General features: G+C 31.8%; 1 protein-coding gene across 1 annotated transcript in view; it reads left to right on the forward strand.

Moving 5' to 3' along the window:
* LOC145259712 (matrilin-1-like) overlaps positions 1-20,705 on the forward strand; it is a 246,121-nt gene that overhangs the window by 186,934 nt on the left and 38,482 nt on the right. Inside the window, exons 6-7 of the mRNA XM_080117393.1 lie at positions 767-799; positions 12,057-12,605. Coding sequence (XP_079973519.1) covers positions 767-799; positions 12,057-12,605 — 582 coding nt within the window. The remainder of the gene's footprint in view (positions 1-766; positions 800-12,056; positions 12,606-20,705) is intronic.

Here is a 20,705-nt window from a genome sequence, read left to right on the forward strand (position 1 = left end):
CATATAATATCCTTTAATAGTTTCTTCTCTCGAAGTGCTAGACTTGGGAATTCCTTCCATGTTTTCTGCTTCCCTGAATATACTAACCTATAGAATTTTTGATGTAATGCAAATAGATATCTCGCTGCTCACCTGCTCCCACAGTTCCCTGTTAGACACGATCTCAAATAATAGCCCCTTACGTTTCAAGTGGCAACATGCACTGTCTGGGGATGAAAAAATTCTAAAATATATGTATTTCTATCACTCGTATCCTCTCTCAATGTTATTCACTTTTATTTTATGCGGTAACTATCACTTTCGCTTTTACTTCTCTCTTCTCCTCCTCTCTGCTTATTAACAAACGAAGATGCTAAAAAAGAATTAAAATTATTTAAAAAAGACAATATCACCACAAGTTGAAATGCTATTGCATTCGTTGAAGACGAGAGAATCGAAGAACGTGTGTATATAGTGGACATGAAAAACGCTAGTTTTTATTTATTTATTTTTTAATGTCTAACTGCCTTAGCAAACTCTTTTGCCGCCATTCGCCCATGCATGGAGTATTGTTGTCACATTTGAACTGGTGCATCTACTACTAGTCTCTCGCGCCTGGACCGAGTTCAAAAGAGAGTCGCCAACCTGATAGGTCCTGAACTGTCATCCAAGCTGGAAACTTATTGAAGTCGCCTTGTACGTACATGTGATCAGAAGTATTATCATATGTGTAGGTATTTTATATTAGAATCCAATGTTGAATAATATTTTCTTTTATTCATTTCAGTGGCTGACGAACGGCCAATGCGCAGTCCGCCAGGTGAGTAGCATTTTGCAAGTTCTATAAATTTATTCTAATACACAATATTTATTTTAATAAACATCCTGTCAAAAAAATGTTCTTCGCCAATGTTCGTTATTTACTTAGATATATTACTAAAATATTAATGAATTAAAAATGTAGGAACCTTAAAAATCAACGTTGCTTAGGCTTTATCCAGAGTGAACAAAGCTAAAACGGGCACCTGTAGAAAGGATCTATCATTTGGGGATACATATATAGTGCTATCATATCCGGCACAATCACGTTTACACAGCGATTCTTATCACATCACTTAAGATAAGCAACGTAGAGTCTGTTTAGTACCAGATAAGTGAACATTTGGGACTGCCAATGTGTTGTATAGTTGTGGAAAGTCAGGTCGGTCCTCTTATTTTCTAATGTGTGTAATGGTGACGTGCGCACACATAATAAACAAATCATGGAGTTTACTAAACCACATCTCGGCTGTGGTCGCAAAAGAAAAATAACTAAAATATTCATGAATTAAAAATGTAAATGAGGAAGACGTAAGATTGAACGTTTTGCCCACAGTTGCACAGGCTTTATCAAGAGTGAAAGAAAAAAAAACTTAGCGTCACCTGATGAGAACAGCTGTAATATTGGATATACCTATAGTGCTAACATATAACTGGTTTAAATTTATGCAGAGAGGGATTACGTACAGATAACATATTAATATATAGTCCAAGAATGACGTCAGAAATTAAATTTTTCATATATAAATACAAGAAATCACATACACACACTCATACACACACACACACACACACACACACACACTAACCTACGCACCCAGTTGACCAAGTACCAACGTGCCCCTCACCTCTAAGTAAGAGAAAAAAAATGAGAAAAAAAAAACAAAGAAAGATAAGTAGAAACACAAGGAGAGAGAGAGAGGGAGGGAGAGAGAGAGAGAAAAGAGAGAGAAAAACAAAAGACAGCAGTGACCACAGTCCGGCCATAACGAACCAGTAATAAAAATTGAACATACGAGTGAAGAGTAGAATCATTTACACGTGTTTCCACCGCTCGCAAACATTTCAAATGAACTACGAAAATGGTATTTTACATTTTAAACACATCTTAAGTATATTCTAAATATTTTACATTTAAAATACTTTCTGAAGAGGACGCTTCACAGAACGTCTGAAACGCGTTAAAAACTATTTCGATGGTTTAAAAACATTATTACAATGATCTGAACATAATTTTCAATGAAAAACCAAAACACGGAATAATAAAATAATGTTAAAAAATACACATAGTTGGTGACCCCCTCATTTAAATATATATAATATATTAGTTTGCTTAATTGTCATATATTTTTTTTTATTTACTATCTAGCTCTGCCTACGTATTGAGCACTATCAAATAAATACTGAAAATAGATACATAGAATTATATATAATTCCATCTGTAAAGTTTACAATGATGCTAAAATGTAATTAAAAGTAAATAAGAACAAGATCGGAGGTTACATCGGCCGAAACACTGTAAAAATAACATCCAAGATGATAATAGTAGTCCGAGTAATCCAAATCATATTTACAGTGCAACATTCTGCAGTATTTTGTATGATGCAAATGTATTTTGCATTGTTGACAATTAGATTGGGCTTGGGTTTAGGAGAGTCGGAGAAAAAGACACGCATTATATAGGCAATAAACTGTATCTATACGGCTTGGTATAGTAGTGCTTTTACTTGCATTTTTTAAACTGTCATTTTTTATATATATATATATTTTTTTTTTCTTTCCAAACGAAAGAGATTACGTCCCTTCTTTTATGATGGCGTCCATTTGAAAATAATTTCGCCACAGTCGAAATATATTCAGAATGTAAGAAAATCAAATTCCATTTTTATTATACTTTAATAACACATGCGGCAATGATCCACAAAAACAACTGATAAGCCAGAATCAAATATCGATTTTGTAGGAAGAAAATTATCGATGCCATAATTCGAGACAGAGACTGGTTTAACTTTACACTATTACACAATTCTAAATGCACTTTTGCAAGCGATGAACGCTAACAATATAGAGGCACCCGGATCGCACTTTGTCATACGAATGCCGTTCCTAAAATAAAGCCACGTATTTTTTTTTTTTTTTACTCAAAAAGTTGAAGAAGAGCTACAAAGACAGGAGTGGTACCATTAAGACGAGCGACCTTCTATGTTTTAGAATCTCAATTTTACATAAGTATAGATGCTTGTAGGATTATTCATTTGTTTTATTTCTTCATTTCCGGCATCTCCCCAGATTCTTGCAGCTTTGCAATTCTCAAGAATTTCAGTTGGTTCTTGGATACGCACGAACATAGGCAGTTTTTTTTCTTTTTTTTTTTTTTGCGATACATTTCAGTTACGTTTTTCTTTTTCTTTCTTTCAGAAGTCTTACGTTGGAATGCAAGGGGAAATCCCTTCTTTTGAGTTAGAAACTTTATTTTAGATACGGAAGAGAAGATGCATACGATTGCATGAATGCAATGCCAAGAATCGACACGGCCTACATTTCAGGATGCGGTCACACAAATATAATAATAATAATAATAATAATAATAATAATAATAATAATAATAATAATAAATAATACGCTCTTAAAAAATCTGACAGCCTATGAATATGCTAAGATTGAAATTGCATCTGTGCCATGCTTCGAAAAAATATGTTTGTCCCTATATCACACTTATGTTCCAAATAACATTTTCTTAGTTCAGCTGTAACGTGAGATTATATATATATATATATATATATATATATATATATATATATATATATATATATATATATATATATATCGTAAATTCTAATTTTTAGGAGTTTAAATTGTTTTTTTAATTATAAATTAAGAGTTTAAATTGTTATATATATATATACTACTTCATTTACTCACATAAAATTAATATACGAAAGTATAAATTTATGCGTAAACTTTAAGTATTTACTTCCAAAGTGCTCAATACATAGGTAGAGCTGTTTAGTAAGTTATAAAATATATATGGCAATTAAGCTACACTGAATATTCCGCGTTTCATCCACTCTAGGATTCTTCAGACTATGTATTGAGCACTTTTGAAGTAAATACTTAAGTCTACGCATAAATTTATACTCTCGTATATTAATTTTATGTGAGTAAATGAAGTGGTTATATATATATATATGAAATTTACAATTCAAGAATAGTAAATCTCAATTGAATTAAAGGAATTCAAGAATTGTAAATGTCAACTGAATTAAAGGAGTAAATTATAAGATGGTCAACATCATGAACTAAGGAATATAGTCCTTTGTCATTTATTCACTATATTGCTCTATAATTACATTGAGCTTTTTAAATAAGGATTGGTATATATTATAATGAAATAAAATATATTAATACATCTATCTATCTACCTATGTGTGTATATATATATATATAGTATGTTGATTTATACAAAATTATTAGCTACATATGGGTATACATGTTTTTGCTGTTTCCTCATGCCTTATCTTAAAAATAATGATATATATATATATATATATATATATATATATATATATATATATATATATGAACAAATGATTAATAAAACATGTTAAAAGACATCTTGAAAAAGAGTTAAAAACATATTTACTTTTAAAAAAGGAAACACAAGATAAGTGGATAGTCCTTAATCCGCGGAGTTTCGAAGAAATACTCTCCTTCTCATCAGAGGGCAGGAATTAGCAAAATGCAGGATCGGATTTTGCATATAAAAAGTATTTAATGAAACTACAAGTAAGTCACCGATGTTACTTGGTTTAAAAAAAAGGTGAGGTAAGGGGAACAGGAGGCAAAAGAAAAAAAAAAGAAAAAGATTTCACATGAATGGACAGTCCGGTGAAGGGTAAAAATCCAAATAATATATATATATATATATATATATACATACATATATATATATATATATATTATTTATTCGAAGGTAAACAGTTACATTTGGTCGCTACAAACAGCTATTTGTTTCGGTCAGTGAGACTTCATTAGGCGACCCTGAACCAGTTGATACTATAGAAATAAAAACTTATTGACTGAAACAAATGGCTGTTTGTAGCGACCAAATGTAAATGTTTACCTTCGATAAATAATATATATATATTTTTTGCTCTTGTTATCGAGCACTATCTAACAATCTTGTTGAGTCCATTAGTTCCTACTTTTTAATATCTAAAGCCTGGCTATATATATATATATATATATATATATATATATATATATATATATATATATATATATATATATATATCAGCTAACCTTATTGCTTAATTATATCTTTTCAATTTTATCAAATAATTATTGTTATATAACCAATTTTATTACTTACCAGACTCAACGTCACTTTATTTTGGTGATAGATAAATACAGTAGAAGCCCGGGATACAGCATTAAAAATTAATAACAAAATATAATACATATATATATAATTAAATAACATTATAAATAACACCGTAAGGTGGGGGAAAGTCCGTAACCAGAGGCCGGAAAAACATCGTATTCCACATTGTATCCTGGGGGAAAAAACGTATCTTAGGGCCACCGTATCCTGGGGCTCTACTGTACCGTGATTATGCTTGACGCAGCCGTAAAATAAAGGCCGAGATTTTAAACCGTAACGGCGAGTATCGTAATCCGTTCTCTCTCTCTCTCTCTCTCTCTCTCTCTCTCTCTCTCTCTCTCTCTGTCTCTCTCTCTCTCTCACACACACACACGCACACACAATCTCTTTGTTGACACAGATGAGAGAGAGGTTACTTACATTCGGGACAAGATCAAAGTGTAGTATCTGATCCGGCAGATGCTGCAAGCTATGACTAGCTATGACTAGCTATGACTAGCAAAGACCAGATGTGGGGGCAACTCCACATGCCTGACCTTTAACCAGCTCCCATTTCCCACCTCTCGGGAACTGGTCTCGTTTTCCCCTTCTCCCTCCCTTCACTCCTCACATTAAAAATCGGCCTTGTGCCTAATTTGCTCGGTGGGTGAGCAAATAAATACCATCTGTTCTCCAGATGCTGCACTTCTATTTCTTGTTCTCTTTCGGTGGAGGAGAAATCCTTCACGACTGAGACAATTTTTTATTTTTGTACCTTTTCTCCACGTTAAAAAACGACCCTGGTGTCTAACTCTGTCCCGTGGGGAGGCACAGTAAATAGGTACATTACATGCAACGGTTACATCTTTACTAAAAATCTGTATTATCTAAACAGGAAATTGTCGATGTAAGAAATAATAAATAAAAAAAATTTAAAAAGAGCGCGCGACTATAGTGTCAACGTGTCACAGTGTCACACATTGTGACCCATACGTGACACGAACATTCCGTCGGAAGCACGAAAGGTCTTTGACACTGAATCTGTAAAAATTACCTCATCCGGAGTAATCAATCTTAGAGAGGAAACTTGCTGCATGGAATCTTCCATAGCGAGTATTTCTGCTTCCTTGTCACACACCAAAAAAAAAAAAAATAATAATTAAAAAAAAAAAATAGGAAACATTTTTTAAAACATTGATGGGCGTAAGCCGATTATATATATATATATATATATATATATATATATATATATATATATATATATATATATATATATATATATATATATGTACACTTATATAGTGAGTGTGTATATATATATATACACTTATATATATTCCCTAAACTACAGGGAAAACCTTAGAGGCTGTCGTTATGAGACTATTTAGGAGATGAAAGAGGCTGTGTTGAGTGTGTGTATATATATATATATATATATATATATATATATATATATATATATATATATATATATATATACACTTATATAGTGAGTGTGTATATATATATATATACACACTCATATAGTGAGTGTGTGTATATATATATATACACTCATATAGTGAGTGTGTATATATATATATACACTCATATAGTGAGTGTATATATATATATATATATATATATACATTCATATAGTGAGTGTGTATATATATATATACATTCATATAGTGAGTGTGTATATATATATATATATACACTCATATAGTGAGTGTGTATATATATATACACTCATATAGTGAGTGTGTGTATATATATATATATACACTCATATAGTGAGTGTGTATATATATATACTCATATAGTGTGTGTATATATATATATATATATATATATAGAGAGAGAGAGAGAGAGAGAGATCCACTCATATATACAATTCCCGATTCCGATTCTTTATAAATCTATAAATATTTAAGTATAAAGTTATTTTTCCAGATTACCGTAAAAACACATGTTAAGTGTGCATATATATTCTCAAACGTAAAAATACTTGTAGGAGGTGGGTGTGATCTATCGATTTTAGTTTTGCTTGTAGTATAAAAATCAATAACTATTTATTGTTTTATTATTACTACCACTAGTGGAAGATTTTGTTTTAAACAAAATCAAATGAAAAAGATAATCAGAGGAATCAGTTTTGGCATCGGAAAATAAGCACAAATATTTCCGATGTCGAGAACGATTCCGATACCCCCAAAATTTGATCGCGCAAAACACCAATTTATACATGTATATGATGATGATTGCAACATCTTGTCAGACGAATGCCACTCCCTCAGACAATTAAAGTCCATGAGCCCAAATGCCTGAGGGAGTATTTATACAAAAATGATGTTACAGAGTCTTAGCTTTGTACGACAGCTAAGTCTCTCTCTCGGTTCAAAATGTTGAGATCCAGCAACAAGCAAAAGCAAGATAGCCAGCAACAAATTAAACTGCAGACCAGCTTAATGCGGGTACTGGTCTCCCGCTTTGATTTTTTTTAAATCGGAGATTTGCTTCTCCTAGAAAGGTTGCCTTCATCACGGCTTACGGGAGCCCTCCCCACCCCAACACATATATACATACACACATATGTGTGTATATTATATATGTGCATATTCTGCGTCCTGATTCAGTCGGGGGATTGCAGTTTATGGTGTGCATATATATTATGTGTGCATATATATTAGTGTTATGACTCTTAATCGGAATCGGGAATCGAAAAAAAAATCGACAAATTTGAGGGAATGTGGTATCGGAATCGGAAAAATTTTCTGATGCTAAAATGATTCTTTTGGTTGTCTTTTTTTTTATTTGATTTTGTTAAAAATCTTCCATTGCTGGTAATAATGATAAAATTATAAATATTTATTGATTTTAAAATCCCAGTAAAGCTTAAATTTATAGATTATCTTTAACAAGTTTACCTTTTTACGTTTACAAAAATATTTGCACATTTAACGTGTATTCTTCACAGAAATAGGGGAAAAATAATTAATCTATTAAGAGATTTATACAGAATAAAAATCGGGAATTTAGTACGGAATCAGTAATAGTATCGGAATCGGGAAAAATATTGGAATCGTCCGATCACTAATGTATATATATATATATATGCATATACGTATACATTATATATGTGTTCTATCCACACACGCACACATATATATATATATATATATATATGTCTACATTATATATGTCTTATATACACACATATATATATATGTATGTATACATTATATATGTGTCATATACACACACCCACCCACACACACACACATATATATATCTACGCATGTATGTATGTATACATTATATATGTATTTTATACCCACACATATATATATTGTGCATGTGTTATATACACATATAAATATATATATATATATATATATATTTATATATATTATGTATACATTATGTGTTCTATACACACACACATATATATATATTATGTATGCATACATTATGTATGTGTTATATACACACATATATATTTTGTATGCATACATTATATGTGTTATATACATATATATAATATATATTATGTATACATTATATATGTGCTATATACATATAAATATAATATATATATTATGTATAGATTATATATGTGCTATATACATATATATAATATATATAGTATGTATATGCATACATTAAATAAGTGCTATATATATATATATAATATATTATGTATGTGTACATTATATATGTGTTATATACACATATATTATGTATGCATACATTATATATGTGTTATATACATATATATATGTATATTATGTATGTATACATTATATATGTGTTATATATGCATATATATTTATATTATGTATGTATACATTATATATGTATCTATATATATATATATATATATATGTATATTATGTATGCATACATTATATATGTTATATATATACATATATATGTATATTATGTATGTATACATTATATATGTTTTATATATATGTATATATATTATGCCATGACCTAAATATTGTTTTCCATTTTCTTATTTTTCGTCCTTATTCGCTTGAATATTTGATAAACTTCTATGTAACTTATAATCCTTATTTTTATTATTTGTAAATTGCTCCTTTTAATCGGGTAGAGCTTCTAACTTCATTTTGCTTTATAAATACAGCATACCTTTTAGCTCATTTATTTTTAGTTGATTTATTATGTGTATATATATATATATATATATATATATATATAACTTTTGACAGTTTTAAACGATGTTGCTTCCTCCGTTGCTGACCTTTTATTTTTGAAAAGCGTTGACCGAAAGACGTCTTAACAGAGGGTTTTTTTTTCTTCTTTACCTCCTTCCTTATTTACTCCCTTTTTTGTTTGTTTTTAACATTGGATCAGAGTCAAGGAGAAAAAATATGTTTTAGAAGTGTATTTTGGTTTCTGTTCGTTATCGCACTTTTTCTTCTTTAATAGTATATGTTAAATATATATGTTAAAACTATAAAATAAAACCTCAACAATTAATAATAATGGCACTCCGCCCAGTATTAATAAAGTGTTTAATAAAAGTATGTATCCATAAAAAGTATGTGTGTAGGTATCGACGCGTTCGGTGGAAGAATGACGTAAGCGCCATTTGATACTTTTCCCAAAAAAAATGAGGTGAAATGATTTTACTCGTTGTAATTTACTTTTTTCCAGAATGATTTGGATACTAACGCAACCTTTTCCGGGATACTTATTTTTACGAAACATTTTTTCTTACAAGAACATACTTCTTCAAGCCTGCACTTTCCTACAATGCATTTTGAAGAACTACTGACGTATTCTTCTTGTTCGCTTTCATTTTGCAGTTTCTCTTTCCAACTGGTCAACATTTCTTGTTCTATTTCTTCCTGTAAGGGCTTACAGCATTAATTTTTTAGATGTTCGGCTCAAATGATGTTAGCGCTCGTTAGTTTGCAAGTCTATAAAATCAAAAGAAATAGAAGATAATTAGGCAGAGAATTTAAAGAAAATCTATGGTCTTAACTATCTACATTTCAACAGACGTATATCAAACATTCAAACACTTGTTTTCACATAAATACTTTGAATTCAGCAATGATTTTTGAGTGATTGGATTCTCCTTGATATTTTACGCGTTCTGCAATTTCATTAGTGTATAATTTTAATACGAATTCGATGTTGTGTATTAAAGTTTCGCAAAAAAACAAAGAAAATTAAATTCGACACGAGTTTTCTTCTGTTAAAAGAAAAGGTATTTATTGCCGGTCGTTTCAACATAAAACCACGGACGCGCATTTTCAAAGACAGCAGAATATAATTGCATTCCTGCATGTTCCCTCTCTAACAGTTTTTTCGTCTGCTATAAGCTATAAGCAGCTGTTATGTGTGTTATTCGTTCGACGATTTACAGTCGTCCGACATCTTATTAAAGTGCGAAGGACTAACGAGTCTTGCAGAGTCCCTTTTTCCTCTGACTCGTGCTTTCTCTACTCTTTTTCTTTATTTTCCTTTCTCTCCTCTTTTTTCTCCTTCCTTTGATCCCGATGTCTACATATCCACTTTATTCTGTGACGTCACGCTAGCGCCACTACTTGGTCATTTGCATACATGTCAGTGGTTTCGTTACAAGTATGTTTCAGCTGCGCATGGTTACATTTCTTTCTTTTTACGCACTGAAACGCAGTACTAACTAGGTTTTAAAAATAACTTGTCATTTTGTCGATGCTGTCCGGGATTCATAATCCTAGACAGAGAAAATAGTAAGGTCACCGTGAGAAACAAAACCTTTCTTTTGGAGAGGGAACGCTTAGTTTAAGTAGTTCTCTGGAGTCCTACTGAAGTTTATAAGTGCTCAATATCCTGCTTAATGTGAGATAACATAAAGAAACAGAAATTTCTTTTTTAAATGGAATAGATTGGTTTTTGTAATGCTTTTTTTTTAATAGTTCCAAGCAATGCTGGGTAGGTTCGCTAGTGAAAATATATAATCCAAACTAAGTTATTGTTTTTAATGTTTAGCTTTGTGCATCTAAAGAAGACCTATCATATATTATTATTATTATAGTCAATTTTTTTCTAAAATGTAATTTAAGAATGAATTCATCGATATGTAATTCCACTTTTTTATTTGTACTGCTTTTCTAGCAATTAAGTAGAATCATGTCCTTTATACTTAGATTTCCGATGTTTCTATCTATTAAAATAAAATAGTTTATGTGCGTATTTATAATTTCTTTTCAGTTATTTTATTTTTTAATTTAGTCGGTGTAAAAAGTTTTTTGTAGATTAAAAATGCTGTCTTGAACATAAAACAAAACTGTTTTTTAATCTTTATTCATAAAAATAAAGATCTTTACTCCCCATAACTTAATTTCATCTGTCAAAATTTTATAAAATTCTTTGTTTTGATGTGAAATCGGCATTTAAACTTATGTTCAATTTCCTCTCGTTATGTAAACCTAAGGTCATCTAAGTGATTTTGTAATCTTTAAAATCGGTCAAAAACCTCGAAATAAGTGATAATCCGAGGGAACTATGTCAGGAGAATATGTTGGGTGGGCCAAGATATTCCAACCAAATTCTTGTAGGTGATCTTTGGTCAATGTGAGGACGATTATCATGATAGAAAATAACTTCCATTTTCTTGTTAATTGTGTGAAAGAAAAGTTAGAAATTAGTCATGAAGTAATAAGAATATGTATAAAATAAATTACAAAGGTTTAAAATGCACCTTTTACAGGCCGGCAAGAACTTTTACACCGACTTGATATACTTATCTTTTGGCTATTAAATAAAATCGCCTCCTTTATGCTTAAATTTCCCATGTTTCCATCGATATATAATTTTGTATTTTTGCATATTTGTAATTTTTATTGTAATTCCATCGCTATCATTTAATATATGTTTTATATATTTCGTGCAGCGCTTTTTCCCAAACGACATATGGACGTCATGTTTTTAGTGGATGAATGTCAATTTGCACGACCGCAACTACAGCTGGTCAAGAATTTCATAGCGGGCAGCGTAAACGAGATGCACGTGGCCCCCTACTGGACGCGAGTGGGTGTATTCTCAAGCCAGTGCAGCACACAGCACAACGATATCTACCTGGCCGAACACCGGACGTCGCAGGGCTTTATCGATGACTTCAACAAGCCTGTCACACACAATATGGTCTGGTTGATGCGCCGGCTTCGACATCACGGCTTTAAGACGAACAATGGCGGCCGGGGGGATGCCCCTCATGTCGCAATAGTCTTCGTCAACGAAAAACTAGAGAGGCTCGAACATACGGTACGCGAGGCGAACCGAGCCCGCTTTCAAAAGATCAAAGTGTTTGTTGTAGCAATAGGCAGGACATATTCTTTACACGAGGTTCGCAAATTGGCGGACCGGGATTATTACATTCAGGTTCGAGACGTCCAGTCTTTACGAGGACATACGAGACATTTTCTGGATACGATATTAAAAGGTAAGTTGGATTATTTGTTTTATGTTTTTTTTTAATATGTTATGGTTTGGGTTAGGGTTATAATATAGGTTTAATATGTTAGGGTTAGGGTTATAGGTTTAATATGTTAGGGTTTGATGGGAAGTATGCTTCTTTGTTGTGTATTTCTGAATTGGATTTATAAATATTCATTTCTTTTTATCAATAATTATTTATATTTGTATATTACTACTTTGAATTATATATATGTGCGTGTGTACAATTGTAAAATATATATACGTATAATGTATAGATTGCATAAAGTTTCTTTTTCTAATTTGCTACAATTAATTAAGCCCGATATAAATGAATTTACACTTGAAGAGCATATATGAAGTGCCTTCAATAAGTTACCAGACTTTTTCGTATGAGCTCTTTTATTGATAGTACACACATGAAATTCTAGTCCCTTTCGAAGTAATCTCCTCTGGCTGCAACGCACTTGTACCGTTCTAACAACTTTTGAAATGTCCCATGGATTGTATTTCTTTAACTGACAATCTTCCAACTCTCACTACTGACTGAAAAATATCTTTTCAGCTTTCTTTTTTTTCTTATAAAACGAACAAAGTTAAATTATTTAAACAATAGAAGTTTAATAGAACAATATACTCTTTTTTACAGTCAACAAAAGTGATGCTCTTTGCCGTTCTAGGACTGATAATCTTTCCATTACGACGTCGCCCGTTAATTCTGTTTCTCTCTTTTTTATCACTTTCTGTTTATTTACTTTATTATGTTTTTATTTGTTTTGTTTTTTATTTATTTAGTCAATTTAAGAAGCTGGTAATAATTTTTTATTGATTGTTGACAATGCCTATGATATTGAACACAAAAAGAAAATATTTCAAAGCAAAGCCTGGAAAAATTATGGATTACATATAAAAATGCAAGCATGAAAAGTAATATGGTTAAAATTAAACTTAGAAAAGTAAAAGTGCAACTGGAAAAAAACAAGATATTCTAGTAAAAATATAGTAAATTTATAACTTAAAATATTGCAGCATTAATAATTTTTTAAAAATTCAATTTAACATTATGTATTAATTCTATATGCTGCAATATTTTAAGTTATAAATTTATTATATTTTTACTAGAATATCTTGTTTTTTTCTTGTTCAGTTTTAACAATTTGTCCTTTTACTTTTCTAAGTTTAATCTTATCCATATTACATTTTCATGCTCGCATTTTTCTATGTAATATACATATGCATATATATATGTGAGTATGTGCGTTTGTAAAACATATATATACTTAGATATATATTCAATGAAAAATTTTCCAAATTGTCAAAATTAATTAAGCCCAATAGAAATGAATTAACACTTGCAGAGCATATATATCGATAGCTTACATTCCAAAGCCACAGTTGTATTTTTTTCACATGCATCTTGAATTTGAAATAATTACATCTGTGGCTTTGGAATATTCTCTCTCTCTCTCTCTCTCTCTCTCTCTCTATATATATATATATATATATATATATATATATATATATATATATATATATATATATATATATATATAATCCTTTTCTTACAGCAAAGAAGACCGAATATACGGTCGAAATTGTTCATTTAGAAAAGCTTTTTCGAAATAAGAGAAAAATATATAAACATACACTTTTCTGCATTATATATATATATATATATATATATATATATATTAGCAGGCCGCCCGACATTGCCTGGCCGTTAAATACGATTAAATATGATATTTTAATTATTGTAGATTTCGTATTTATTATATTATATTGGGCCCAATATACAGTAATGATTTTAAAAGTTATTTAACCGAAACCAAAATGTCTAGATTGCGATTTACTTTTTTCCTTTGACATTAATGCTTGAGCTATGAAGTCCTGTTTGCTGAAAGGTTAAAATTAAAACATGAATCAATAGCTATTACGTTACGCATGCATTTTCGTAATGCCGGTGTTCGGCCTTCACCTGGCAAATTTCATTTTTTTTTAACTTTCACACTTTTGCACCGATTTTTCCCGGCAAAAGCACAAATATAAAGTTTCGCATGGGTTCGAATACCTTACATATTAAGTTCCATGTTCGAATACTCCATATATTAAATTTTTTCATGCCTGTAGACCAAAATCTAACAGGAGTTTGGGAGGCAAATTTTTTTTAACAAATATATATATATATATATATATATATATATATATATATATATATATATATATATATATATAAGAGGTTTGTGTCTACTATAACTATTTTGCACAAATATTACGCAAGTATAAATCATGTAGAATATCTACATGAATATAATTACACGTAATAGTTAACTAAAGATGATCATCCAATAAGAAAACCGAAAAAAATTAATAGGGAATTTAATTAAAATGAATGTTTAAAAGAATATGCAAATTAACTAGATCTTTTGCAGATGAATGCAATTCCACGACCCATATATAGCAAAGTTGTATTTTTTAAATAAGTAGAAAAAGGGGGTTTTCATATGAATATCAATACACACGCACAAAAAATATAGGAATGTAGATGTGTACTAGTATTATACAAGTTCTCTTGCATTTTACAAAAGCTCGACTCGTGGGAAATTGTCAGTCTACTTACTGAATGACATGTATTTTTGTAATTTTTTTCATTTTTTTTTTTTAGTATTTAAGTAAGTTCTCCACGGAAATGTTTCTTAAACAAAACATTTAACTGTCCCAATTTTTTTTTCTCCCACTTTTTAGGTGTCAAAGCTGGTGACCTTTAGCGGGCTCCCTTATCTTCACGAAAATGTCAGTCGTAGTGGGAAGGAAACGGGATTTTTTTTAGTAAATGATTTCCGACTTAGGGGCTAATTGTTAATCATGAGATTTTCTCTCTGGCCCCTTCGAATGGGGAATCAAATGGTTTAAGGGTTAGGGGAAATAAAACAACCCCCGAACAGTATCCGCCATGCCTTGAATGACGAAAGCATGCCAGAAAGCCGTTTGGGAATATCCGTCTGTTATTTTGTGTAATCGGCCTTTCCTTGCAAAACGGGAACGGATACTTGTGAGATGCGTCCGTTTTATTTGTGATGCTAATTATGAAAATGCTATTAAGTGTGACAGACAGACGAACGGATGGAGAGAGACCATTATACGTGAACGAATCAGAACATCGATTTTATATTTTCCTTTGTTTCTCTGTCTGTTCCACTTTTTGCGAAATTTCAAAACAAAATCGGCCCAGCCGTTTCGGGGTCCATAGGAAACAAACTTTCTCTCTTTCACACACGCACACACACACACACGCGTGAGCGCTCACACACACACACACACACACACACACACACACAGAAAGTGCTTTTAAAGCAAATAAATATGTATATCTCTACTATGATATGAAATAAACTTTGTGTCTGTGTGTAAGTTCGTTTCCTATGGACTCGAAAACGGTTGGTCCGATTTTTATAAAATTTCGCACAAAGGTACTTTGTGTGCCTGGCAGTGGTTTTAGATACGTTTTTGTATCGGAATGTCTTCGATAAGAATCGATGATCAATTATCTAAATAATCCGATGAAAGAACGAACAGGCGATTTTGACAAGTTAACACCTTATACATCCTAACATCACAAATGCATTTGAGAATTTTTTTTTTTTTTTTTTTACCAGGCGACCTGAAAGGCCCGGCATATAAAATCAACAGTAGGTTCTTTGATATGACAGGGGCGCGTTCGAAATTAATGTTTCTGTTTAAAGCACAATTGAAGCATGATACCTGACTTTTTCATTTTAAACTTTTTATTCAAGCCAATATACATCAAATAATTATATCAAATTAACGGTAGATTCTCTACACGGCAATGTAGACAACAATGTATTGTGATCTAAGTCACTGCGGGAGGTATGTGAAGCTTCATCGGAGTGCACTGCAACTAGAGAAGGCAATCCATCGATTTGATAGAAAGATGTACGATTTCGTAGATTTCGATGACAATAAAACCATGGGGCCGTGAACATTCATGGAGCATCATTCAATCCCGGGAAACGTCGAATCTCCTTGCTAGTATAGAATTAAACATGACCACTTAACACCATTCTTCAAAATAGGTATTGGGAGCTCTTTTCCATATATAATACCTTTTTAAATGTTTTTTTTTTTCAATGTTTATCGGATTTCTGTATAAAAGAAATATCTACTTGCCTTTGAGTTATTTAATGACGCTTATGAAAAATATTAGTATACGCCTATAAGTAAAATAATTTCAAATTGAAAATTTTTAATCTATAATATAAATCCCACCTGTCTGTTTAAATGTATGTATGTATGTATGTGTGCCTAAAACTTTCAACAGAAGTAACGGATTTTCACGAGATTGGTATCATTTTGAAGGTCGACCCTTCGGACGACAAATATCAAAAAATTGGCCAAAAACATTAATTCCTTCACCTTCAACTGGGCACTTTCTTACAGGGAGTGGTCGCTTTTTTAGCCGATATTTTCCAAAGCCATGCTCTCTTTTCGATTGTCTAGCCTTAATTGAAATCTTCGCCACTTCTGGTTTAGCGATGGACGCAACAGCAAACACGTTACGTTTTTTTGTGTTTTTTTTTTCACGTTCTTTTCCTTCTCCGCGGTACAGGTTCGAGCCTGCCTGCCTGCCTGCCTGCCTACTACCACTTTTTTTTTTTTTTTTTTTTTGGCTGAACACACACCTACAAACACCCGAGCAGCGCCGGGCACCAAGGTGAATATTAAATAAGTTAACAAATCATAGTCTTGAACTGGTTAATAGAATGCAACTCACGATTCATATATGCAGTGAATCACAAAAGTTCATACACACCTCACATTTCTACAGATATTTGTATCTCTTCATGGGAGAACACTGACAAAACGACACTTTGGCACAATAAAACTGATTTGCACGCATTAACAATTTATAAATTTGTAAACAAAAACCGTTGCTTTAAACAAAACACATCACCCTTGCCCCTCATCTTGCTTCGAGTTAGGGTAGAATACGGCGAGTGGTCATCCACTGCCATCTGCAAGATCATACGAATATATCAAAAAAAAATGAAAACAAAACTTTTCAGCTTCAAAGCGTGTAAGATGTTTCTTGTGTTTCACTTCCGTTTTCGAGAGAGAGAGAGAGAGAGAGAGAGAGAGAGAGAGAGAGAGAGAGAGAGAGAATAACACATTTATCATGGCATTTTTTTATTTGAAACTTATTTGCAAGCGTTAACAATTAATTTATAAATTTGCTCTAAACAAAAAACGTAGTACTATAGTGTCCATCATCACCGTTCACAAAACGTTTAAATGACTGGTGAACAACGAATAACATCAATAAATGGATGATGATGAACTTTAAACCAGATACTGATAGATCGGATTTCTTTCAAAATTCGCTCCTGGACAAGATTCCAAAGAGAGTCGCCAACCTGATAGGTCCTGCACTTTCATCTAAGCTTCAATCTCTCTCTCCCAACGACGTAATGTTGCACCCCTCTGCCTGTTCTACAAGTACTTTAAAGGTGAATGTTTTGAAGAACTGCAAGCACTTGTACCCCCTCGACGTAAATACCCCTAACCAACCCGAAAAGCAGCTAAATCCCACCCCTTCATATTAGAGATCCCTAGATGTATGAGAGCTTTCTACTGCGGTAGCTTCTTCCCCAGAACCGCTAGACTTTGGGATTCCCTTCTGGGTCCCTGCTTCCCCAACTGTACTGACATGCAGAAGTTCAAATGTAACGTGAACCGACATCTTGCTGCCCAATTCCCTACACAGTACCCCTGATGCTTATGTCCCTGATAGTAGCGTCCCCCTACATCAAAGTGGCAATGTGTCTTGTTAGGGTTAAAATGTAATAATGTAATAAAAGATAATATCTATCAAAACCAGCGCCAGACTATTCCGTAATTGAAGAGGGCTATCACAAACTAAACCAGGGCAGAGTAAAGAGAGAAGCATAGTAATAATTTTTACACGCCAATGTTAGTATTATAATAGTTGTAATGTAAACTACATTCTCTGTTAAAAACAAAAAAAATCAGGACACGCATGAATATTTAATGTCATGTCAGCATTTAAACGGTGACGTGTTGCGAGGCTATATAAAGCATGTTCACGACCTAGTAATAAGGAAAACTATTATACCAGTATATATATATATATATATATATATATATATATAAAACTACATTATTTATTTAATACAAAAAAAAAAATTGGTAGGCACGTAAGTACGTGTGATAGTGGCTTGTACGTGTTGACCTCTGTGGAAGTGTTCACAAATAGAGGTTATAGTTCATATTTTACATGAGCGATATATAGCTTAATTATAACAGTATTGGATTGTTCATATTGTATTAGCTCTATATGTAAGCATTTTAAAGGTAACAATGTTTACACAAAGAAAAGTGTAGCCTTACCTCACAAGATGATGCATGTTTGTGGTGCGCACATGTTTACGTGTGCACGGCTTGGTGCCAAGCAAAAAAAAAGGGAGAAGAGAAGGGAAACGGAAGGCTATGTCAGAGGTTACAGGAAATGCATGCGTATCAAAGTTATGTGATGTTTGCACGTGCTCCACTCCATGCGTGTGTGTCTGTGCTACTTCATACGACTTGTTCTGTGTCTGTGTGTTTGATCTAGACAAAGCACATTGGTAGGTATAAACGGTTCACTATAGACGTCACATGATGAAATCCATATATATGTATTAGAATCGGAAGAAAAAGAGACGAGAGGAAGAAAAAGAAAGACGCGTGGCAATTTTAAAAGTCATCAGAAGTCCGCGAGTCTTCTCTCTTCACCTATCGCTTCTAATCGAATCGGCCGACCTGTGAGTTCTAGATATATTTACGGCAACGTACAGGCTAGTTGTAACTAAAATACAGGACTGTCTCTACGTTCGACGTTTGGGTCCACATTCTAAAAGTAATAACAACGTTACATAGTTATTTATTGTGTGTGTGTTTCCTTCCTTATAGGTTCCGAAACAGCTGAGCCTGTCTTTTGAAAACTTCACACAAAAGTAATTTACATGTCTGGCAGTGTTCTTAGATATGTTTTGTACAGAAATTCACCCGATAAGTATCGAAAATCGAAAAAATTCGATCATAAAAATTATCTTTCTCATAGATAAAACAAAAAAAAAGAATTTTTACATGAAAATGTTTTTTTAGTTACACCGGTCAAGGGAGGTAATTCTCAGCAAATCAAGGAAGATTCAATTCTCAGCAAATCATTCCATCTTAAAAACAAATAGAACTATTGTTATCTGGAGAAATAGTTCAGTGGTAAAGTATTCGACTGCATATCGAATGGTCTCCTGTTCAAGCCCGAGTGTACTTTACCGTTTTATTTTAATTTTTCTTATTAATGGGTCCAATTTACGTTAAAAGAAGAGGTGCCATTTAAATTCGCCGCAAATCATTTCTTCGTTTGCATATTTCAAAACTAAACATTAATCAGAAGTGACTTTCCAGAGCATTCATCGTCAAGCCCAAAATATCGGCTGACTTGATATTATAAACAAACACAGATGGAATTTGATGAACGACATTATTATTATTATTATTATTATTATCATTATTATTATTATTTTGTGTGTGTGTGTGAGAGAAAGAGAGAGAGAGAGAGAGAGAGAGAGAGAGAGAGAGAATTAGTCCACCGGGCAAATTATTCCTCGTAATATATAATTTTCTAATTTAGAATTGATTTTAAAATAATACATACGCAGTCGGCATAAATTAAAATATCATGTTTAAATGAAATAATAAATTAAAATATGTTTATTGTACGACAGGGCAACGTCGGGCGTACAACTAGTGTGTATATATATATATATATATATATATATATATATATATATATATCATATATATATTACATATATTATATATTATATATATATTATATATATTATATATTATATATATATTATATATTATATATATATTATATATATTATATATATTATATATATATATGATATCAAACTAAAGAGTTAATTGATAAGTGTGTTAAGTTGACGTTTATAAACCGAAATTAGCAAGTGCGACAACGTCAAGTTGCGGAAGCCAGTTTCTGTTTTCCCCGCTACGCGGCGAT

The sequence above is a fragment of the Euprymna scolopes genome, chromosome 35 (genome assembly GCF_053919585.1).
Source record: "Euprymna scolopes isolate OS-2025 chromosome 35, ASM5391958v1, whole genome shotgun sequence".
NCBI lineage: Eukaryota > Metazoa > Mollusca > Cephalopoda > Sepiida > Sepiolidae > Euprymna > Euprymna scolopes.